At 39.0% G+C, this 25,586-nt stretch overlaps 2 protein-coding genes across 7 annotated transcripts in view; one reads left to right on the top strand and one right to left on the bottom strand.

Annotated features, from left to right (window-relative positions):
• Positions 1-25,586, top strand: part of mctp1a (multiple C2 domains, transmembrane 1a) — a 149,381-nt gene that overhangs the window by 7,321 nt on the left and 116,474 nt on the right. The window lies entirely within an intron of this gene.
• LOC121903633 lies at positions 10,909-12,969 on the bottom strand. Its single transcript, XM_042420852.1, has 3 exons — positions 12,902-12,969; positions 11,925-11,995; positions 10,909-11,730 (listed from the first exon to the last, which is right to left on the bottom strand). Exons 2-3 carry the CDS (start codon positions 11,990-11,992, stop codon positions 11,004-11,006), a joined length of 795 nt encoding a protein of 264 aa, XP_042276786.1. The 5' UTR covers positions 11,993-11,995; positions 12,902-12,969; the 3' UTR covers positions 10,909-11,003.

The following is a 25,586-nucleotide window of genomic DNA, read 5'->3' as shown; positions in this document are numbered from 1 at the left end:
TTAGTCAAATTACTTGAATTTGAGTAATTCCTGATTCAAATGATCTGCCCCAAAGCTTTGTTTTATTCTTGGAACTGTTATGCAATAAATAGATTCATGGATATTAATCACTGTTGTATAAACAACTGATTGTGTATGTTGACTGCAAGAGTTGAAAGTGGTTGAAAGTGGCAAAAAGAAGAAATAGGCAGTAAAAAAACAAAAACAAAAACTGGACACATCAAAAGTTTTAGGAGGATTTCATTTTGGAAGCTGGTGTGCTACTGTATTAGTCACCTCTGGATGTTTGTGGGAAATAATTGTCTTATCTACACTGAACACTTGTGTAGAGCATGCTTATTATATTGAGAAAGCTATCAAATTCAACTATGACTGTAACTAATGTTTACAAAAAACAATCAAAATTGTTGTCTTCCTAAATGCTTATTTTGAACAAAAGTTAAAAAAGCCCTAAGACATTTAGCTTAAAATTACCTCACTGTGTAGAGGCTGTAATAGACACACTTTTAAAAAATACCGTTAATTAATTTTCATCATTTAAGCCTTTTAGTTTTAAATTCAACAGCCAGATTAACTTTTACATCATCAAAAGCAACTTTTTTTTACTTTATTTTGGTTCAGATCATCTCTTCCTGTCAATCATGCAGTACGTTGTCTGAAGTGTTCCTTCAGCAAGGTCACAAACTGTGTGTTTTTGCAAGTCCTTGCCCTCAATGAGTCTCCTCTTCCTCCTCTCATCAGCCCTCAGTATGTCCTTTAGGGATAACCTTACCTGCTCTGTGTCCCTAGTCTATCTCTATCTATCTAATCTATCTATCTCTCCTCTGATCCCAGTATTAGTCTCTCTGATAACAACACTCTTTTTACAAGAGCTTTCTGAGGACAAATCCAAAATGTATCTAGGCCTGTCAGAAGAACAGTCTGTGTACTGCAAGATGGGATCTCTGCACTGTGACATTGTGTTACCCTCCAGCACTGTTCTCACCAGTCTCAGCCAGCCCCATTACATAGTCTCTCTCACACACACACACACACTCTGTTTAAGGAAAACTTTGGTATTTTTCAACATGGACCCTATCCCATCTTTTTGTGTCTAAAGGACTAATGGACAAGAACAAACAATTTTTGAAATTGGTCCAGTATTGAGTGAGCTGGCAGCCGTAGAATGGGCTGCAATGTAATAGGCTCAGATTATTATTATAAGTGTCTGACAACATTACAACATACAGAGAAAAAACAACATTTTTCTTTACCTTTTGCATGATCTGGTCCGCTTGTTGTTGTGTTTCACCAAGTCTCGCTCAAGGAGAAGTCTCGTTCTGAAATCTCACGAGAGTTGAGTTGTTGAAATCAGCTAAATATTCAGAGGAGTGCTGGGAGGAGGAGGCTTTGTGTTATCTTAAAGATTTGCAAATAACAACTCAACTCTCACAAGATTTCTCTTCTCCTTAAGTGAAACTTGGAGAGACACAACAACAAACAAACCGGATCAAGAGAAATGTAAAGAAAAACATTTAATTTCTCTGTAGGGATCCTTTCCATGATGTTGTTTGACACTTAATAATAACAACCTGGAGCCTGTCAGTGGCAAGAACACATTTTTAGTGGGCGTACATTGACGGGGCGCTGTTGCCCCAAAGGATTACATTGCAGCCCATTTCGGCTGCCGGCTGCAGCGCTCTCACTCAGTTTTGGGCCAATTTTAAAAAATTGTTGTTCCCATTAGTAACTTAGACACAAAATGATGAGAAAATAGGGTCCAGTTTGAAAAATACTGAATTTTCCCCTTGAGCATATGCAGCTAAGGTATACACATGCACGCACAGACATACATTCACTAGTCTGAGCGCCTGGGTGTTATTGTAAACAAGGTTAAGCAAGGTGACAATGTAGATTGCTCAATGACTCAGGAGTGCCAACGCGCCATCCTGAATGGCAGCATTACACACACACACACACACAGAAAAAGAGACTGCTCTGGTATCACTCTCACAACAAACTCCCTCCTCCTCCTCTCTCTTATTACAGTAATATGCAATGATCAAGCATGCTACTGGTAAATACTGCCTATTTACAAAGGCTAGAAGTGGTGGCAGACATGATTGTCAGTCAGAGTAATGAGAGAGCTGGTAGAGATGGGTCAGCCAGCCTTTAAATCAATAGATGGAGCTTGGGAATTAGCTTTCTAACTCTTAATGCTGCCCTCCCACATAGATTAATCATCACTAGATCGAGTCAGAACAAAGCAGTGGCTCAGCGTAGGAATATGATGTGTGCGTATGAGTAGGAAGGCTGGTTAAATTACAGATGACGTCCAACAATAGCCTGCTATGTGATATTTGTTGGATATCAGGAAACAGGTAAGTGTTTGTGTCATTTGAGAGAAAGGCCACGTTGAGTGACAGTGTAATGTTCTCGTTTAAGAGCCCCAAACAAAGCCTTTGTGTCCGCTACTTATTATATTTTTCTGTGACCTACAACCTCATCGCTCTTGAAATTTAACAACCCAGCAGCTGAGTTATATGACAGCTTTTAAAAGTGGGTTGGTTACACGAGATGAAAGCGAGGACAAACCCAGGCAGACAGGCAACAATAATATGGCACAGGTGGGTTGTGGCCATCCTCAAAACAACACATGATGACCAAAGGCTGTGGGATGTTTTTCCTACTCCCTATGCTAATCAAACATAGATCATTTGCAACTCAATGTAGACCCCACTTCCTCAGTGGTGAGTGCATATTGAATATTTGCAAATGAGCCTCCCTGCTACATAGATGAAGCTATCCCAACTGAGTCATAAGTGTTCCTGTAGCCCATTAAGATCAATATAGGAGCTCTGCTGTATGTTGGATGTTCTGCGTATCGAGAGGACATGTGTGCCTCTCATCCCTATTCAAGACTTTTAAATGAGCTGATTTATTTATTGTCACCCTGATACCACATTTGAGTTTCACATTAGTGTATTTAGATGCCAAATTCAAAATATTCTGACAGTTCTGTACTGTTTCTAGCTATAAGGTATTCCTGTCTTTGGCTGAATGATGGCATCAGGTGGAAGATAAAATGGGGCATGATGCTTTATGTCACATACATTTTCTACATAGATTCACTTTCAGAACAGCTATTATGTTTTTCTTTTATCCCAAAGCTGTTCAATTAATTTATTGACATAGATTTATGGCAAAATGGTTAATTGAAATAAATGAAGACATTTATTAATAGCTAAACGTCTTGAGGATACATAATAAAGCATAGATAATATAATATATACAGATAATAATAAATATTAAAAGAAATTAAATAAAGGCCTAAGAATGATAAAAAAAAAAAATAATAAAGGAAATGATTCAGCAAGAGTGGCTCGAAGTGCGTGATTCGAGGCTTAACGTGTCGTACCGGGAAATGCTAAGGAAAAAGCTAATTCAACTTCTCTAAATAAATTCTTTAATTTTTTATCACAAAGCCATGTTATGCCTTACTGTTGCGGTGTCTTGTTGTGGTAGAGGCGTCATCTTGGCAGGTCCAGCGTTGTTTGACGCAGCATCACCAGCAGTGTATCAGCTGTGGGATGTGGCGCATCTCAGTGGATGCAGGGGCGTTGAATGCCGGTAAAGAATCGAGCCGTTCAGGCTCTGGCAGAGTCTTCAGGCCGGCTTCACTTCTGGGTTGCAGTCTTGCTCTCAGAGATCAGTTTCAAGCGTTCTTCTTTTCCTCTTCTTCTTCTTCCTCTTCAAGAGTTTAAGTTGTAGATTCAGGTTTTTGGTTGGTTTGTAGTAACTTAAGTTGAGTGTCGGATAAAGTTTAGTCTGACTACGCTCGAGTCTTCAGCGGCGTCTACTTCAAAATAAAATGCTGTACGTGTTTACTTCAAATTAAATTACTGTACGTGGAAATACGAGACTTAATGTTACTAATGAAACAAAACAAATTAACTTGTTGCAATAAAAGGTTAAATACGGATATATTTGGGTGAAAAACAAATAAAAGAGACGTCTTAAGAGTTTCCTTTTAGGCTGTTTTTATAAGTTAGGATAAAACGGGAGGGGGTTGGGTGTTTTCTAAAGGGTTTCGCGCCGAATTATTGATGATTATTCAATTTCTTTGTTTAAGGGGCTTTAGGTGTGGCTGGTGCTTTGCAGCCTGCACCTCCTGAAGTAAAGGAATTTGGTGAAATCTAATTCTGAGTTTTTACATGCAAAAACTCACACTTCAAGTCACTGTTGCCTATTATTTCACATTAAAGCTGTAAACACATTCTTTTCATAGTGTCCAAGCATTCATGAACAAGCATTTCTGATTAATAACGGTCCTGTCAGATTGTATCATATTTGTAAAACCATTCAAAAACAGTTCAGCAATTTACATGATTCTTGATAAGTCAGTTCTTCTAATAACAAACATTAACCTTCATATTAACACTTCACGATGTCCAAGCATACAACCTTCATTAGTTAAACTTTCTCGAACTATTTACACAACTTAAACCATTAACTGAAATAAAGTTTAATACTATAGTGAAAGGAAATAAAGTTAGGCAACACTTATGTGATTAGATTACTTTGAGAAACATTTTTAAATAAAGTTGACATGACTTACTTCATAATATTAAAGCATTCAACGCGACTATTGTTTAACAATAAAAGAAACTTTAAACCCAAATCCTTCAAATATATTCTATTCTTTCATTCTTTCAACCAAACTACTTGTCTAATTTAACTACTAAAATATGATTGTCTATGAGGTTAATAGATCACAAGTTAAACACTTAAAATACAAATACATGGTTATTAAACATTCATTAACTCTTCACATAAGGGAATTTAACTCTTGTCAATAGAGGAGCAGTATTGTTACCTGTTAGTATAAAAGGATAATACAATCTAAGTCTTATATCTCTTTAGTAGATAGTCATACACCTCTGAAAGTTATACCATTCTTCTTGTATTTACATGACAAATAACACGATATAAGTTACATGATGGTTAGATATTTCATTTACATGAATTTCAGGTTTGTCTCAAGAGCCTGTCTTCCATCTATAAGGTGGGAGTTGTTTTCCTCCGGTCCAAGTGGCTTTTAGGGTCATTTCATGCTTTTAGTTCGTGTCGTAATCCAATTGATCGAAATGGTTTCTAGGAGGTCTTTCTGAGTCTGTTGAGCATCACTGATCGAACCACTTGGAGGGTTACAAAGGTCAGTTCTGCAGGCCGAGGGTCTGTTCTTACAAACTTAGGAATCCAGGGAGTCTGTCTCTTATTTTCCTGAAGAATCAAAGATTAGTTAACAGAATTAAAGAACAAGCGGTTGTCCTCCTACAACATATAGACCCAGGACAGTGGAGTGTTTTATGCTTTATTATTTCAGAACACCAAATTACTCTGTTCCTGGTTAGCAGCCATTTGAACTCAAGGGAACATTTTTATGTGTCTATGTGGGTTCCTGGGAAGTCATTGTAATCATTTGAAAAGCCACCGTATTGATCCAGACAGAGAGAGAGAGGGAGAAAATTGTGAGTGTGGGGAATTCAGGAGGTGCCATTTATTTAAACCCACCACACATAAGTTTTTCATTTGACTGTTTTTCAGTAATGTCTGGAAAGCACTCAGTGAATTGGTGGTTACAGAAGAAGGTGGACCTGAGCAGCTACAGTAAAGGACCGATTTAGAGTTATAGCTTACTGCCAATTTTCACTGCAGCTCAATTTGCTGTGACAAACTGGCGACACAAAATGTTCCAAGACAAGTGAGCATCATAAGATCTGGCTGGTATTTCTTTCAACATGTGTTTACTCCTGGATCTTTACTCCTAAGAGTACTAAACTCAACGACATCATTATATTAATAATTTGCTCTTAGTGTCTTTGTGTTTAATGAACAAGGTCAAACAATTTTTCTGTTTCATTTTTGTGTTTTTTTCTCAGAATATGTATAGTGGTAATGGCTGAGTGTTTGAGATTAGGTTTGTGTGTCCACTCATCTAGCTACTGAATAGCTTCACCCTGTCATTCATTGATGTGTGTGTGTGTGAGAGAGAGAGAGAGCGAGTGAGACAGAGAAAGAGAGAGAGAGTGCCTGGGTGTTTTGGATAGCATTCTCATTAGATTATGAAATATCCATTAACCGTCTACTGGATTGATTAACTGTTGTATGTTGAAGTCCGTATGATTCCACAGTGGGGTTTATTTTGCTCAAGGCAAACCTAAATGTCTTTCTAATTCTACATTTAGGGGCTTTACTTCGTAATGATTCTCAACATTTAAATTAAATGTAAGCACTTAACTAATGCCCAGAGCAACTTAAAATGAGCAATTCCTAAATCATCAACAGTACCTACAGCCAGTAGTGTGGAGCGCAAACAATCAAAGTCAAACAAATACACTGATTATTAATCTTACAACATATTTAAGTGACCCTTGAATGACTGGTTAAGATAAGGAGACGTGCGGAGTAGTAAAATAAAAAAGATCAAAATATTACTTGATTACTTGGAAAATCATTGTTGCGTAACAATTTGATCTTTGAAGGGATTCTGGAGACTGACCATGAGAAGTCACTCTGAGGAAAAGATCAGAAAAATCATTGCAGAAAATCTGAAACTTGACCACAAGCAAATAAAACTAGAGTATGTACACCATTCTGGGAAACCACCTGGCCAAGGAGGACAATAGTGGTTTCTCAGATATAAGGATAGGCCAGACATCTTTGTTAATGAAGACTACTCAGAATCTGTCAGACAGAAATGCAAGGAATTGATCCCAGCAACCAAAGAGGCCAGACAAACAGGAGACATTGCTTATCTCAGATATGATAAGCTGATTACTCACTGTAAGGAATAGGGAAGTGATTCCCCTTCAGATTAGATTGAGTGCAACTATGAAACTATTTTATATGCTTTTTCTTTAAAACAGTTACCTATAAATATTACATGAGTCAGAAAAAGAAATTTTCAAAATGCCAAAAAGTCCATTGGTTCAGGTATTCACTGTTCTCTCGGTAAAAATGGGTTTCACTTAAAATGTACACCTGTTCCTAAAATGACATCTTGTAATTACTGTAATCATGGATCTGAGATATTTGTGCCTCATTGTTTCCTTTCTATGCACGTTCTTGCATTCTTGTCTGACATTCTTATCACTAAACATAGGTTTACAATCCATGACAGTATGTTATTTAATCCATTTGAACTGAACAGAGATGAAAATGTTTGTCATGATACAGATTTTGACCCTGATATTAACTTTGTTTCAGCTACGAACATTTCCTACTCTACAATGAATTCAACTGCTTCATGGATTCCTTCCTAGTTGAATGTAAACTATTTTCAGTTTTGCACTTAAATATCTGCAGTTTCCCTAAAAATTATGATCAGCTGGTACATTATTTGTCCTTCTTTAATCATGAGTTTTCTGTAATCGGTCTTACTGAAACATTGCTTACCGAAGAATCTAAAGGATGAGACCTTTATTTGTTAATCAACATGACCAGTTTTCATTTTGCTTTAACAGTTGGTGGACTTTATTTCTTTCTTTTACTAGACCAAGCCCATCCCTTTTTTTTGTTATTGACATGAAACACGCAGGTCAAACACAGCACATCAGCCAATGCGGCAAATTGAATTTTCTTACAAAGGTGACAAAAGAGATTCAGACTAACTCAATTTAAGCAGCTTTTGGATTCTTTGCCTGTTGGCTTGCTATCCTTACATGAAGCTAACTGACAGTCTGCAGACATGACTGCTGCTGTTCTGAAACATCGGTGTGGAAGGATGCACCCCATCATGGCTGAGTAGAGCTAGATATAGAGAATTTTTCACATGAAGGCCTGTTTTGTTTATTTAAATCATTGTGCACATTAGATGCCTGCGGATGTGTCCTTTTTATGAAGCATACAATGACACAATAACTGCTTCATAACTTATGACTTAGAGTGAGAGATCAGTGCGATATCAGACATTTCTTACCTTGCTGTGACTTTCTCTTGTCAGTTGCTCATCACAAAACCTGTTAAGGAAGTGTGTATGTGTGTGTGTATCTTGGTGCTTGAAGGTGTCACTTTTGGCTCAGTGCCCAATGATGTTTATAGCCAGCCAGTGTTACTTGAAATTGACTTGGCCCTCTGAAAGATAAGTTTTTTTTCTCTCTGAGGTGTGTTGTCAAAGAAATCAAAAGGGTGTGATGACTGCAGGAAATAATTTAGGAGCAGCTGGTCAGATGGCAGACAGGCAAAGTCTGTCATTAATCTAAAATCCAGACCTTCATCACATCTAAAGTGGTGCATCAGTGAATCAGGACAGGAGTAGTGTGTTTTGTGGCTGGTCAGCGTCACTGTGGTACATCATGTGGTACATCATGAAGCTTTTAAGTGGTGCTCCAACCAAAATCGGTCTCTTAACCCACAGATATCTCTTTAGAGTTGACAATGAGATAAAACTGTGAATAATCTGATATGCTGCTTTCTGTTTTTAAATGCAGGTGCTCCTGCATGGATAAATTTGGAAAATCTATTTAGAGACAATGGCACAGCTGTGCATACGGCAGCTAATGTTCATTTTGTGCATTTCATGTCAGTTAAACATACTTTATAGGTCCTCTAAATTCACTGCTTTAGATAAGTGACAATTTACACACTTAATTCATGTTTTTGCAATCAGAACTGTCATTTAATCTCCAAAAGCTCAAATTCATCGGTTCATAAATGTTGTTTCTTCGGGTGTCTCTGTGAAGTCTTCTTCTCTTGGGTATGCTTTTATTCAGAGATCTGACTGTGTGAGAGCAACATCATTTTGGCACATGATCATCACAGTGTTGTGCTGTGTTAATCACACCAGAGACGAAAAGAGCAACATCACTTCAGTATTGCTGTGCTTTCATTCTGGGATGCTGTAGGCTGCTGCAGGATGCCGATGGTCAGCTCAATCTGTTAGTAGAGAAATTAGCATCATGACAGCATGAAATCAATGTCTGTCACTTTTCAGACATAAATCATGACATGATGGTTTGTATCAACATGAACTGTCTGTACAGGCCTTGCTGATAGAGCTACTGAATTTGGCTCCAGCATGGAAGGGACTTAGTGCCACCTGCTGGTAGAAAGCTGATGTGGCTCTCTGGAAAGTGAGGAAACTGGCAGGATATGATTAGTGAGGCTTTTGGCTTAGATATGCTTAGCCTTCCATTAATATCAAACCAAGGCCACTTTCTGCACACTCTGCACTGCTGTCTGCACACTCTGCAATCTCTCTCTGAGATTAAAAGGCACTTGCACAATAGCTTAAAAAGGTTTTTGTTATTGGACATCATTCATGCATAAATCATATTTACTCTACATAGATGAGGTCAAGTAATTCTAATGAATATAAAAGTATGGCTGTTGTGTTTTAATGAAATGTGGTTGTAACCTCATCTTCTTATCTTGTTTCACAAACCAGTTTGGAGCCAAACAGACTGTTAGGTCAGAAGCACATATTTGAGTTACAAAAGTCACATTCTCTGTAGTGATGTGTGTACAGCTTTTAGCCATTTATTGCTTAGTGTCATTAGGTCCTTTTAGACCCTTAATTTAGACAAGGTACTTATTATCTTCTCTTCCTTTTGGTAGTTCATCCTTTCTTCGTCAGTGAGATACATTTAGAGACAGGCAGGAAAAAAACATTACATTCAAATATTATGATTTGTTACTTATTGCAGATATCGTGTGCGTACAGAAAGGCCAAACTAAGTTTAAGGTAATTTAGAGAGAGTGTCACCATTACATAGTTTGTCCAGCAGAGAACAATGACAATTTGATTTTTCAACTGTAACATGTCGCTAAGTATGTACCTCGGTCATAATTCTTAAATCTTAAGGGTTCCGTATCAAAATTGTTGTTGATGTAATCTTTACGATTGGCCAATACATTAGCAGATTTTTTAATATTAAAATAAAAAGATGAGTATTGGCTGCTTTTTATGACTTGTGAATTGTAGAGAGGGATGTGGTGAGAAACAGATGCACAATTAGAGACTTTTGCAGGTTTATTTTGATTTAAAAATGTTCAATGCATGCAAGTGTGTGTTGTGCATACAAGTAGGTGTGCTTGCATTTATGAGTACAATTGTTGGTGATATTGTTGGATTTGTGCTGAAATAAGTGAGTGTTCTCATTCACACCAGCGTCCAGTCTCAATGTGGTGCTCAGCCTAATCTCACATCTTGGACTGTTTCCTGAGTGCTAGCAGCGTTTCCTCTCCACTGTAAAGAGCTTGTGTAATTAGCTTGCCAATAGCTGTCTCTCTTTGGCCTCAGTGTACCCACTAGAAAATTTTAAGAAGTCATTTAAATTGGCAATGCTTTTTTATCAACTGATTAAAGGTTTTTCTTTGTCAGAGAGATCTGCATTATACATCTGTGTCTGTTTGACTGACTAATTCTAAAAGTCTGGAACCTTCAGGACTCTTCACTTGCTTTTGAACAGTGAATAGATGAATCAGTGACTTAAAACTGACATTTTCTGAAGTTTTAATGAAGTTGGGATGGTTTCAAATGTATGTGTGTTGAGATATTTATTCCCTGATAGATGAAAGTTTATGTAGGCGTCTGGAAACATTCAGTCCATATCTCTGCCATACATTTTTGGCATCAGAACTGTTCTCCCTGGTGAACTATTGACTGTATCTCACAACTTCAGATTTCTTTTTGTGGCACATAAGACCTTAATGTTCCAAGTGTTATGAGGTGGGAGTACGATGAAGAGAGGAGGTAATTTGGGTACAGGCACATTTATATGGTGCATAGACGTCTACCAAGACATTTCATTATCATTTTCCACCACTAACCAACTCATAAATCACACTGATGCACGCTGCAGCACCAACACACTGCAGGGAGGGAGAGATGGCATTATTTATCTATTAAAGCTGGAGATAGTGGTGTTCATGCACAATGTTTTATTCACTGAATATAACACAACACTGAAATGTCATGAAATCGTTGGTGTTTTGTAAAGCATGGCAAAAGGTTGATTCAATCAGTCCTCATCTTCAAATCTCTCCCATTTATAAGATGTACGAGTATTGAAAAGGTCATTGAGATATGTCTTAATTTTCCACTCCTTTCTCGTTTTCTCATTTTGGCTCATCTGTTTCTCTGATACAGGAAGTGCCGCCTCCCCTTGTTTTTCAGAACTCTGCTGGTCACTTGGCTCCACTTGCTTTGGGTTTACTTTCATTTCCTGTCTGTCCATCCATTCCTTCCATTGTTTCTCGATCAGCAAAGCCTCCTCCTCTTTCGTTCTGTCCACCGTGACGCTGCCCTCTTCCAAACATCTTATATCCCCCATAACAAAGGAGAGTTTTGCGTGTGACTTTGAGCTTTCCTCTTCCGCTGATTCTTTCATCAACTGGCTGGTTTCAGCGACATTTGATGAAACCAATAGGGGTTCCTTTTGCTCACATTTAGCCGGTTGTGAGCTCTCGTCACTGGCGATATCACTGGTATCAGCATCACCGGAGGCATCTAACATATTACTTGAACTTTCTTCATCTTCTTTATCCTCTTTGGTGTTATCCGTATAGTCCTTATTCATTTCTATTATCAACTCAAGGAGTTCAGCCAACCACTCATCTCTCAAGTCTCGTTTCATGAGAAGGAATTCCGACCGCAGCTCTGCGATTCGCTTCTCCACTTGTTTATTCACCATTCTGTTGATCCATAAGATACAGAACCTCCTCTCCTTTGCTGCCTGATGTCTCCATCTGACCAGTCATTAAGACAAGAGTCATTAAACAGAAAAACACTGAACTGATTAAATTCCCAGTAATACTACATCACATTCTTGCATTATTCATATACTTCTGTTCCAGAAGTATTCCCTTGTATTGCATTTATATTCAAAGAAGATTAATTAAAAGGTAGATAAGAGACAACAAAATTAAATTAAAAATCGTACCTGAAGGGAGAGAAACTGAAACGTGTCTTTCTAACAGATTTTGCCATCAGCATATCTCCATACCCCATGTTCTGTGTGGAAAAACAAAAGCTGGATGATTTAGTTGTCAGGTATTCTTTTACCTTTTATACAAAAAACAAAAAAAAAGAATAATGATAATAATGAATAATTTCTCAGTGAGAACCACGCAAATTGAATTTCAAATGTCTTTGATATTTGCATACGTCTGTGTCTCTTTCTCTCCTGGAGCCAACTGCACCAGCTGCTCATAAGTTCAAACATAACAAGGCTAGTTATAATGTAAATGTTTATTTTATCCTATCCATTAAAATATGCCCTGACTGGCACCAGTGTGTTTACTAAGTGGGGATTTAGGCATCACTAAATTAAAATCATTTGCACCACACAAACTAGATCTTATGTAGAGATTAGTTGTTACTAGATAATTACACCCTCTAACTGTCTGGTGTAACTGTTGTGTAAGCTAGCTGAATGAACCAACTGACAAAACTAATGCTAGCTTGATCATATATGACTTTATATTACATTTCACAGAAAAAACACAGTATACCCAAAATTACAAATAACTAAATGTTCAAATAACGTAGGTTGGGTTAACATAATTAAATATCTCCCTCTCACTGTAAACTGTATGAATACTTCTAAAACACACTTGTGATGCTGTGGTGACTTCCTGTTTACGTACTGTAGGTTGCTTCTTATTGGACAGTGCTATAGATGTTTCCTAGCAACAAATTTAGACTTAATTATTAAGTGTTTACTACATAACACTTAAGTGATTTAGTAAATCACTAGTTTGATACTAGCTAGTAGTCACTAAGAAGTTAAGAAAGAATTAACACAACCTTAATGAGGGTTTTACAATTAGCTGATTGCTTCCTGTTTAGATATTGCCTAGCAATGCTCACACATTACTGAATGTAATTACTGAAAGATTTTTCTATAAATGGACCTACCTTAGTCAATAAGGAACTGAAATTTTTTCTTCATGGAGTGACATCTAACACACTGGTGATTGTATACATTTGAACTGCGTTGCCGTGTAACTGCCTAATGCATTCAAAGTATCATTAATTCCATTATGATTAATTCCAGACAAACAAACATATGTTAGAAATAATAGATATTTATTTAATAATATGTTCAGAGTATTCAGTTGATATTTTATTATAATATTATTTTTTCCTATTCTTTCTTGTTTAATGTAGTGTTATGTTATATGATGCTACTGTACATGAGGTTGTATAGGGCAGTATTGTGTTGTTTGTGCTGTTTCATGTTTTTTCAAAAGATTTAAGTCATTACTGTACACATCTAGTCCTTTTTTCAAAATTTTAATATTTTGGGCAGATGCCCCTCTTTGATGTGCAAATGTGCAATTTATGCTCATTATAATCATTATTTCTAACACTGTAAACTGACTGATTTAGTTTTTATCACATTACTTTCTCCACAAGTCTCACAAAGCTGAAACCAGCCAAGTTAGATTTCTGCCTGTCATCAAGTTACCCCTGAAATCAACATCAATTAGCGCCAGCTGATATGACCTGCCAGCAACAATGTCTGTCACTGGCAAAAAATGAGAAGCTGCTACCTGAATGTTTTGTACACTGCTCTTTGCTGACTCTATTCTATAAAGATCAAAAACAGATTTGTTAGCCTTTGAGTTTAGTCTCTCACACTGGAACAGGAAACACTCATAACATTTTCATGAGTAAAATGATCACACTGTCACAAAGGAGAGCCGCTTTGCAACAGCAGGCTAATGTAGACAAATCCAGAGGGGTACAGTACAGTACAGTACAGTAAAGTAGGTCTGACATTTGATCTGGTTCATTAAAATATGCCTGGATTGACCCTGATCCTTAGGACCGTCTCAGGACGTCTCTAATAAAGAATTATACATATATGTAATATAAGTAGCTATTTCTAATCTTAATATAATGACAGACATCTGTAATGATTGGCCTTCTGTCTCTATATGACAAATAGTGACATAGGGTGTAAATTGTTTCCAATTCCCATCAGAGGCCTGCCAGCCAGTCTGTGTCGTGCTGGAGTTTCCACCTCTAACAGGTGGCTGCTATTTCCAAGTCATGATTATGACCACAGGCCATAGTCTCTATAAAAAGGCGTGCCAAGTCAGGACATTGCTTTTCATTTCACTTCATTTCATTTAATTTTTCACCGCCTGTCGCTTTCATTCTAGCTCTGTTTGTACGTTTGTCTCATTTGTCACTCTGTCTTTCTGTCTTGTCTCCATCTCTTTCTATTCATTCACCATCTCAAGGACTAATAGCAGAGATACTGGGGATTACTGCTGCCTTGTGAAACTCTATACTAAGAAGTGTGAGGAGGGTCGTATTCCTATTCATCCTGGCCGGCTGTCAGGGCGAGGCAGGTTCACCGATAAACGTGTTAATTGACATTAGCACTTTGCTCCCTCTATGGTGACCTCTGAAGCTGTGAGCCTCAGCGAGTATTCTTGTTCCCATTGGTGTGCGCATCTGCTGTTGACACACCAGCTGACGTACTGGTAACAGTGGGACGCACATAGACACAATTACTCTTTCATGCACGTTAATACAGAAACACATCAATTGTCCCTGTTCGTCCTCTATCTGTTGCTGTGAAAGAAGCGGGACTCCATGAGCTCCACAGAATCAGCGGTGAGTTTTCACGTCTTGATGGTGTGACTGTCATTTATTTTAAGGCCACTTAGTCTGATTTGAACTATTGTGCTACTATAACTACTGTATATTATTACTGAGCTGAGAACTCTGATCCTGTATGAAAGGAAAGTCAGTTTTATGACCTATTTCTTAAACAGAGCAGTCAGAACAGATGTTGAAATGAATAGAGATTTCTGTCTTGCTTTGTTGATGTGATATGTTTACTACACTGCTTTACCTCAATGACAGGACAATAGTCACTCACCGCAGACACAACGCAGGCAAATCCAAACCCAGCTCAGTTATCTTTTTATGTCCTTGCGTGTGAAGTCACACACCCACCACATCAATATGGATGTGTCATCTTATAAGAGGTCATGCAGCACAAATGCAGCCATTTGTTTATGCGTTTATGTAACAGATGGCACTGTTTATGTCGTGGATGCTACAGGATACTGTGTCCTCCCTTATCGTAAACTCACTGCAATAAGAAAAGACGGTATTTTTTCATAACAATGCTGAAAATGATCAGAAATACTCATTAACAAATCACGATGCAACCAAGTACGCTAATCAAAATACTAGTCACGTTTTCATCCAAATGTAGCACAGTTTTTAACTGAATTTCCATAAAACATAGCGCCAGTCAAACCTCAAACAATGGAAAACCAAAACATAGTGGAAATATGGCATATGTATTAAATTTAATTAATTAATTTGAAGAACATTACAGCCTCCTCATCGGTCCACACAGATCTGATGTTGTCGTCTGCTGCTTAAGTGGAGGGGATTGTTTCATACACGTCACGGATTATTCTCCAAGTCTATTTCCATGCGTTTCATTTTCTTTTTATCGATATATCAAATGTTCCACCCCCAGCCAAGCTTAAAAACTCTCTGCGATATTTTAACTGTTTTTGGCATTTGGCATTTCCACTCAGGTTTATGTGTAAATTGAAAATGCACATACAAACAGGAAATGGATGGAAACACACTTAATGTCAATAAATTATTTATAGCAAACGGTGCAGAGAAAGTTATACCCATGAGACATTTCTGCCAGTGAAATCTGTGATCATTTGCTATTCTCTCTGTTAGAGAGAGAGAGAGACAGAGAGAGAGAGAGAGAGCTTTATTATTATTGTTTAGCAGTGGCACTGAAGTGTCAGTCATCATCTTGAAGGTGGGAATGTTTCTTTCCAGCAGCCATCTGTTATCTCTTTCTGTCTGTCTCTTCATCTGCTCTGAGATTTAATCATAAAGTCTCTCCTGTCGCTCCTACTCATTTGTTCTTTTTGCACACAAATGCATTGCAGGGAGGATTATTACTGTATTTTCTATTGTATTCATTCAAATAGGAATTCTTACAGGATTTTTAGGCACTCTTACAATTATGGCAATGTTAATGGTCAGTCTGGCCACCACTTTGGTCCTGACTGATATCAGCTGTACTTTTAATTTAGTGTTAATTGACAAATGATAGCATGCTTAAATGCTTAACAAAGCAGGGGAACATCTTATCTCTTATCTATCTTATTTATTGTCTCAATATTGAATTGAAATGTGTGACTATTTAATAAAGCATCTTACATTGAGTGTGTATACACCTACATGTACGCACTGTGGCCAGTGTGTGCCTGCTAGTGACTTTCTATATATATGAAAGTGATTTGTTTTTATATGAGGGTAGATATTGCCATCTCTAGAGTTGGCCCACAAATAGTACTTTGTTCTACCATAATACATCTGTAGCAGTCCACATCAATGGCAAAACAATTTATATCACCCGACACTATGTCTGTAAAGGCTGAGTGGGCAATGGGGCCGAACCTAACCATCCAACAATATTAGCACAATTCAGTTTTCCCATGAGGAGAAATACTTTTCTTCCCATATTATATATATATATATATAGAAAGAGAGAGAGAGAGAGAGAGAAAATAATGCAAGGTTACATAGTAGGTCATGGAAGACATACTGTACTCTGGGTTGAATTGAATGACCGTCTGGTTTTATAGTAATGGCTGCCTTAAATGTCTCCTGCCTTCTTAAGAAGACAACTGTACTTACTCATCACCTTAACAAGTTTTTATTTGTTCAATACTCAGGGATTTCATAGATTAATTGACCAAGACTCTACTGACTAATTAGTTAAGAGAGGCAGTCGAGCCTTGTAATATCACTGCAGAGCTACTGTGTGTGTGTCCTAATCATCAAATCTCAGGAACTGGGGTCAAGGACAGTCTTCATAGTAAATGCTCTTGCTGAACTTTTTACTTATCAAAAAATTCACCAGAATGAGTTCTAAGGGACCAATGTGCTATCAGTGGTTATAATAAAAGCCTGTGGCTGTATGAGCGTGCATGTGGGTGTAGTTCTAATGAAAGAGGATGAATCACAGGGTGAAACTTGTAAGGTTTGCTACTACAAACGCTCAGGTCTGGAGTGTGGGCTTCTTTCCAGGTCTGGAGTGTAGGCTGCTATGATGACACACCGTGTGGGGGAAGAATCCCGGGTTGTTCAAGGAAAAGCCTTTCCTATCTTAAAACTTTGAAAGTAGCTTTTGTGATGTATCCTGCGTTTCTGGCTCTATATTTGTTCGACAGTGTTTATTTCTGCTCTCATGGACAAGTGCACAAATATAGATATTTTGATGTCTTTTGCAAATATAGATTATGTGAAGTCATGTCAAGCTTTTTCGTGACCAGCTATATGGAACTTCATAGCAGAAAAAAAAGGTAAACGTCGGTAGTACTCAATCAAAAAGTGAGGGTCTCGACAATTTTACACCATTGTTCAACAGTCATGCAGGAAGAAATCATCAAAGAGGAGTCAAATGTACTGCTTTTTCCAATGAGTGCTTCCCAGTGAACAGTAATAATACCTGCACCCACACAGCAAAGTGGAATAGTCAAAATGCTGAATGTATTGATGAGTTCTGCAGAGGTCAACCTCTAATCTCAGCCCAGCCATAAGTGCTACATTGGCTACTGAATTTTAAGCTTGCTGTTTCGGATAATCACAGATCTCCTTGGGACTCGTAGTTGGCATATTTTAACATTTTTGAGGTACATGTTCTTAATCTTGCCTTAATCAATGAACCTTCTGCTCAATGTCTCATTGTTTATACTGATGAGTCAACTGGGGCAGTTTTATGTCTATCCAACTGCCAGACATCTAATATTGTCTGTCCAGAAAAAGGATTGCACTTTGAAACCCTGGCCACAAGTAATAACTTCACTGCTCTATACGTACTAGACTGTGATTAAAGATCGCAGCTGTTACTACAGCTCAGAGCTGTTTCCAAAAACACCAAGATGACGTCCTCAAATGTCTTGTTTTGTCCACAATCCAAAGTCATAGAGGAGTAAGAAACTAGAAAATGTTCACATTAAAGAAACAGTAGAGGGGTCGTGAGTCAGTAATAGTTGTATCAGTATCCCTTTTGTCTAGTGGATGGCCGGATAGACCTGGTCAGTCATGTCTCTGTCCCGGATAAAAGACATCATACAGTAAAGACAAGAGATATGTATTTGACCCACACATGCGTTTCTGCCCTTGCTGAATATTGCACCATTAGATGTATTATAAAATGATGGAGTGTACAATCTTAGCTCATGGACGGGCTGAGTTCATGTACCGAGCTCGGTCATTATTGATCTGCAGCTACTAGATACAAATTATCTAAAGGGAACGGAGTGTAATTCAGATTCCAGCAGCACAAAGAATTCGTGTATAATGTGAACCAGCATCGTGCTAGATTATATTGGGAACTGAGCAATGTTACGTTCCAGCCATAGCCTCGTTCACAACCATGAGACAGCTGCTTATGTGACTTAATGGTCGGGAGGTCATGAACTCTGTTGCCTGTTGCCTCTGCTCGAGTTATAGTCACCTGCAATACATACAGAAAGAAAGACATACAGTGTAATTGTAAAATCTGGAAATGCAAAGAGGAATCCATAAAATACAACATACACAGACACAAGGAACACATACATGTGTTTATGTACAGTATATGTAAATCTTGAGAGACTGGAAAGACTTGATAACAGTGATACAAACAGATGTTAAAAGAAAGAAAAAGAGAGATGATGGGAAGTTAAAGACTAAATTACACCACCACAGGACGTTATTATGGGGTTGCAATTGGTCACTTTGTTTCAATATCTGTAAGCTGATTATAGTGTTGAAATCTTGTCATGTTTCTGTAAGTTTATAATGCAGAATTACACTGAATATATTAAACATTTTTGCTAGGAGCTATTTTCATTAAAAAATGCACAGATTAGGTAAAAATGTTCATGTAAACCCAGGTAAGAAAAAAATCTTTATCCATTTGTTTTTTCATTAAAACGACTGGTCATGAAATGTGTTAGAGAACTGAGATGTGTAATTTACAACAAGGGCTGCAATTTTATCAACAGGACATCCATATTTTTTAAATGTATTTTCAGAACTAAATTACTTGAGGGAATTCAGAGCGAGGAAGACAAGTTTAATTCTATCAATTGGGGTTTTCTTCTTCTAATGTCCTCTAATTCAAGTGACTGATTACTTTTAGTTTGTCTTCACGCTTGTCTTTGTGATGCTCAATTTGAGATGGGCAAATTGGCAATCTGGCTGAAACACAAGCCGTCCAAGGAATACTGAAAGCTCAAAGGAGGAGTGAGGTAGGGTTGGATATGTGATCGACACAGGCAGGAGGGTGGCGGTAGTACAAGTAGCAAGTGATAGAGCGAGCATAGCCAAGAATTGGAGAGAGAGAAAGTCACACAGAGAGAGAAAGACAGCGACAGAGACAAAAGTAAACAGCCGTGAGATAAATCCATCTATAGATCCGGGGGAAGCAGCAAGTCTCCCAGAAGGGGGTATGCTGTGTCTGGCCTGGCTCCCAGTGTGTGTTAACCTCTGCTGTTGGCAGCCACCGGGGCTACTCAGCTTTTAACCAGACTTTGCCCTTTGTACATCACTGCATCCCTTTATCCTTTCTTTACCCTGACTTAAAGCTCTCATCTCTCTCTCTGCAAATCCCTCTGCTGAGGTTCTTTTGATTTGTCCTGTTTCTCCTTGGGATTTTTTTTTTCTGTTATGTTTGCACTTTGGCCTTGTTCTACTAGCTTCATTTGCATATTTGTTGAGTTCTGACTTTAATTAGCCCTGTTAATTATTTACTGTGATTTTTTTTTTCATCTTGCTCTGTATTGGTACTGATGGTTCTTGTCTCTAATTAATGCCATTGGCATTTTTTTTACATCACTTCCAAGGCCTGTTTGCTGTGCTAGTTTTTGGCACAAGCTAATTATAATGAATATTAGGTGTGGTAACTTTCTGGAGTTTCATCTGGTCATTTGGCAACCTCTCTGTGACGACAAGACTCCATGGAAGTTACAACCTCCTGTAACAACGCACCGTCTTGTTTGTGTTGATTAGCGAGTTTTAAAGGTGCTGGTTGGTAGCCAGGCTAGCTGTGTTCCTCTGTTTCCAGTCTTTTAAGCTAAGCTAAGCTAACCCGCTGCTAGCAGTAGCTTTATATTTAGTATACAGATGGGAGAGTGGTATCAATCTTCTCATCTAAATCTCGACAGGAAAGCAAATTAGTATATTTCCAAAAATGTCAAAGTATTCCTTTAAATGGATCCGATATTGATTCACAAAATTTGTCAATTTTATGATAAAATTCAGTGTTTCCACTAGCAGCTGCGTTTAGATTTTAAATTTGGGAAATAGAGAGAACAGCTATTGGATTGGTACTCGGTTTTGGCAGGTACCCTGAGTTGACGTATCAAAATCGTTATCAGTAGAGAAAAGCTGGGTTGGGAATCCCCATCCCCAATCATCTTACAGTTTAAGCTCTACCCTGCTGGCAATCATATCATCATGAAACACACACAGGTATCAATCTTTGCCAGTGTCTTTACAGTCATGTAATATCTCAACTGTAAACAGACCTAAGAGAAAGACAATGATTGTGTAGGTGAGCATGCAGAGAGCTCCAGGCAGTATCAGGCACACACACAGCGCCAAAAAAATAAGAAGCCAAGTTTTTGATGCTCTTGTGGTTCTACGAGTCAGTAAACAGAGACCTCAATTGGATAAAAAAAAAAAGACGAGAGAGAGGGGAGGGTGGAGTATGATGCTTTCAGGTTAAAACAAAGAAGAGGTGAAAAGACAGAAAGCAAGAGTAGAGAAAGGAAAATGGATGAGGACTGAGAGCAAGGGGAGGAACAACAATCAGACAAAAGGGCAGAAGTTGTGAAAAGCATCATGTGTGTGCCACCTGTGGCAAGCTGCTCGTTGTGTGCTCCTCTATTTCCTGCTGGGACAGAGATTGGTTGATCCCTGTGATTGTATGCGCAGCGTACTCGCTGCGGCTGCTTTACATTTGTTTAAGTGATTATCGATTTGAATTCTAGAGTAAATATCAAAGGCTCACAATGAGGTATGAAAATAAATAAATCAGCCTTTGTGTCTGTGTGCTCGTCTGCCTGCCTGTCTCTCTACCTCTGCCACTTCTATCCCTGTCCATCTGTCTGCCCGCTTGCCAAGGCCACCCTGCTTTTTTTTCCAGCACTGATACGAGACTCTACCCCATTTCTTCCGGCGGTAACACTACAGGAGTAGAAGAGCTTGTGTCAGCTCCACCGCCGGTCATGTTACGCACTGGTTATAGCTGAAATGTTACGTGTGCATGTATATGTGTTTAACTGATGTTCTGCTGTGCATGTTTGTGTGTGTACACAGTATGTGTATGCTCCGTGATGTGTGGTGAGTAATGAGTAGACAGATGGTGCACACTCTAGGGTTCGTTGGCGCAGACATGCCAACGCAGGAGATTCAGGCAAGGATGGAGGCATCGCATGGGTGTATTTGTTTATCACATGTATGTGCATGTGTGTGTACTGTGTGCATGAGTATGTGTAGAAAAGAAACAACCTGACACATTTTAGAAGGTGACTGTACGTTTGTCTGTGTTTTTGTTACCTCAAGAGCAGAGCTGGGGCGTTTTTTGCGTTTACACAAGCATGAAACTATTGCCTCAATCGCCACATGTTCTCTAAATATACATTAATATGCCCGACTACAAGTGCATATACACACGCACACATACTGTACATACTGTTATTTTTCTCTGAGCCCTACAGGTCTTGGTTATGTAAGTTTTAAACCTGTCAGAATTGCTTTGGCTTAAGGAAAACATGCTTTATTACTAAGAGCACTGAGGCATCAAAACCTATTGTGTTTTTGTCGGGCATATTTTAGTTTCATCAGTTTCTCTGTGGCGCTCTGGGCTGTGAGGATGAGGGGTGTAGCGTTGGACTGAACTCAGCAACTGAAGTCATCAGACCTGCTGACAGATAAGACGCCAAACAAGCCTCATTCAACAGCACGCATAAAAGGGACAGCTGTCGTGTCCTGGGGTCTGACTTTATTGTAATATAAGAACACACACACCCCCCCCACACACACACACATATACACACACACATACTGCCCCATCTCCTCACTGTGCCTCGACAGAGTTTTGTCGTGACTCTGCAGAGCTGTCGGTGCCAGGAAGCAGAGTGGCACCCCCTGTCTGGCCTAACACGCACCCTGTTTCGCTTCCTAAACGCAAAGGGATCAGAAATTGTTTTAGAAAAAAGAGTGAGAAATGTTTATGCTCCCTGTTGTTTGAGCCTTGCAGCATTTCCTTACCTTTCTATGTGCTATCATGTGTTATTTATTTATATTTCCATCCTTCTTTTCCTGTAGCATATATAGTGTATCGTATCTCTCCTGCTGCTTTTTTCATATCAGCCCCTTTCTTCTCTATTGAGACTCCCTATGCTGCTGTCAAACTGTTTTCCTGTCTGACATTCTCTAAATCTACCATCCAATCTCCCTCCTTCGCTCTCTTTCTTTCTCCTACCGGTTCATCTTTCAGCCATTTACACCGCTGCACTCCTCTGTTTCTCTCGCTCGTTAATGCTTCACCTTTCCAGAACACATCTCTTTTTCTGACTTGTGAGGTGCACCTTTCCTCAGTTTCTCCCACAGCCAGACTATCTTTTATCCGCTGGATTGATAGCTCCTAGTGAGGAGTACCCACCACGTGTGTGATATGAATAACGAGCAGGTAGAAAAGCATGGTGGATGGGACTGACAGGGAGAGAGAGAGAAGGAGAGGAGTTGGAGAGACTGGCCTTTACATTATTTACAGCTTACACATGTACTCGAGAGGAGATGACATGATAGTTTTATCAGCAAAGCATGCTGGGACATACTGTATGTATGTACAACATAATGTATGCACATGCAAATTGTGCACATCTATCTTGTATGTTATAATTTATGTATGTATCTTGTTGTTCATTGACTATTTACATTATTTCTGACCATTGCAAAAATAAGTACCCCAAATTTACCTCAGTTAATTTTGTTTTTTTCACACACTCTGTACAATTCATTGTTTCTTAAACACTGATTGGCCACCTAAGTGAAAAAACCTGAACTACCTCGACATGATGTCCTGATGTCCTGCGTTGGTGGTATTTGGTTTCAGGGCAGGTTTTAGCTCTTCTATTGTTCAACAGTAAACAATTGTTTGGTCTAGTTTGCCACAAGTTTGACTTGGCATTCAGTCATGTGCCTCCCATGGTGTTAAAAGAGGTTGCACACCACCACCAGAACCATAGATAGTTTGCTTTTTCACCATTTTCTCCCACTTTTAATAGACGGCTGCAGGAAAGGAGAGCAAATTGACTTTTTCATGAATAACAAGAAGGATAAAGGTAGCAGAAGTATATACTGCAGAGGGTAAAAAAGAGGAAAGTTTCCATTTGGTGATGACAGATATTTGTGCAATATCAACAGTATTTATTGCACCAAGTTTTATGATTAATCCTGCCCGGCGTATTATGATAGCTATAATGGATTCCCATTCGCTGAAAAGAATCACAGCGGTTACACCTAATAAAATCTAATATTAACACTAATATAATCATCCATCTAATTTAAAAAGACTTTGATTTTTTGTATCTGGTGTCATGTTAACAAACCTCTCCAAATAGGCAACAAAGCAAAAGTAGCAAATTTATGCAATTTAAATGGAGTCATTAGATGCAGTCATTACGAGGGTAACAGCGGGGGCAACTGTCTTGGAATAACTAGATTTCTCCTGTTTCTCCCATTCTGCCATTATCATGTGAACACATTAGTATCCTGCCCTATAGCTGCAACAAAGATAAGACAGGAGAACGAAGGAGATGTCAGTCAAGCCCAGTTTGCTCTTGTCTTCACATAACTGAGAAGAAGTCTTATCAGGCAACAGTGAAAGTGAAAACACCTGTGTGGGTGGGCTATGATTGTGTGGGGGCTTTAGAGACGTTGCAACATTCAAATACTGTAAAATGAGTTATGAATCAGAGGGAAGATGAAAAAGGAGCTGGAGGATGAAAATCTGTAAATGCAGTGCAGTATCTGGGCGACTGTGTATGACAGGGTTTGGGGGTTTAATCCTAGACCCCTCATCAGATGTAGAAGTGTACTGGAGCAAGACACTGAACCCCCAACTACCCCTAATGGCCAGGCCAGTGCCTTGCATTGCAGCTCTGCAGCCATCGGGGTGTATGTGTACGTGTAAAAGCGCTACACAAAGGCAGTTCATTTACTTTTTGTACACTACATGGTCCCCCTTATTACTGTTACCAATTATCCATATTTTACCTTTTTTCTCTCCTGGCTGCCTCTCTCTGTTAGTATTTTCTGTCAGTGACTCTCTGTTATATTGTTAAATAACACGGGTATGTAATCATTATCAAATGTCCAGATGAGAGGATTGGCGAAGATAAAATGAGCTCTCTCACTGACTAAACATCTGCAGACCTCTGGGACAGCAGCTGGTGGCGGGATCCCGATTTTGCCTCTGTCAACTTTTTTTTGACATTGTTCCATCCCAGCGGATTAGTCAGTCTACAGTGAGCATCTCTGCACAGTTGTGAGTGACAAAAAGAGAGAGAGAGAGAAAGAGAGAGAGAGAGAGAGATGTGATGCTGAGTGACTGGCTGTGGGCTATGCAGGAACCTCACAGCTGGTTGCCCTTTGCTATGTGTGTGTATGTGTGTGTGTGTAAGCAAGGTACGGAGCGAGCTGGTGTGTGTGTGTGTGTGTGTGTGGCTCATATAGGAGAGTAAGCCAGCAGCAGCGGCAGCAGCAGTAGTACAGTGGAGCGTGATCTGTGTCTGGATGTTAGCGTTGCCTCTCTCAGCTGCGGGACGAAGCCTTACTGTAGGTATACACTCACACACAGCCACACACATACACAAGCGTACACACAATGCTGATTTCTGTTTTTCTATGTTGTCTGCTCCTTTCTGTGTACTGATATGTTTTTTTTTTATTCTTTTGTGTGTTGATGGCAAAGAGTGGTTGTTTAGGATCATTCTTTTCTTCCAAGAGTATTTCAGTCCACAGGGTTGGAGACAGCTGAGGGAGATGATGAATGGATTCAAATGTGCCGTTTATCAGTGAAATGTTTCCATCACTTTAGCATGTTCACAGATTTGCATGCAGAGCAGATTTTCATACAGCATTTCCATAAACCTGCTTTGTTTATGTGGTGATTTGCACTCCGTGTCGACAATAGAAAACACTGGCCATCTTTACACTATGTGTGGGTGTTTGTTTGTGTGTGTGTGTGTGTGTGTGTGTGTGTGTGTGTGTGTGTGTGTGTGTGTGTGTGTGTGTGTGTGTGTGTGTGTGTGTGTGTGTGTGTGTGTGTCTGTGTGTGTCTGTGTGTGTGGAGTGGAGGTGCAGTGGGTGTGTCGTGTCCAGTTTCCAATAGTGTGGAACCTGAGCTGGCTGCTAGTATGACATGACATGAGACTGTTACTCCAGGAGAAGAGGAAGAGGAGGAAAACAGGAGAGAGGGGAGGATATGGACAGAAGGAAAAACAGGGGTATATACATAAGTGTGAGGCAGAGGGGA

This window comes from Thunnus maccoyii, chromosome 9, assembly GCF_910596095.1.
Source record: "Thunnus maccoyii chromosome 9, fThuMac1.1, whole genome shotgun sequence".
NCBI lineage: Eukaryota > Metazoa > Chordata > Actinopteri > Scombriformes > Scombridae > Thunnus > Thunnus maccoyii.
This window is presented reverse-complemented; position numbering and strand designations above follow the sequence as displayed.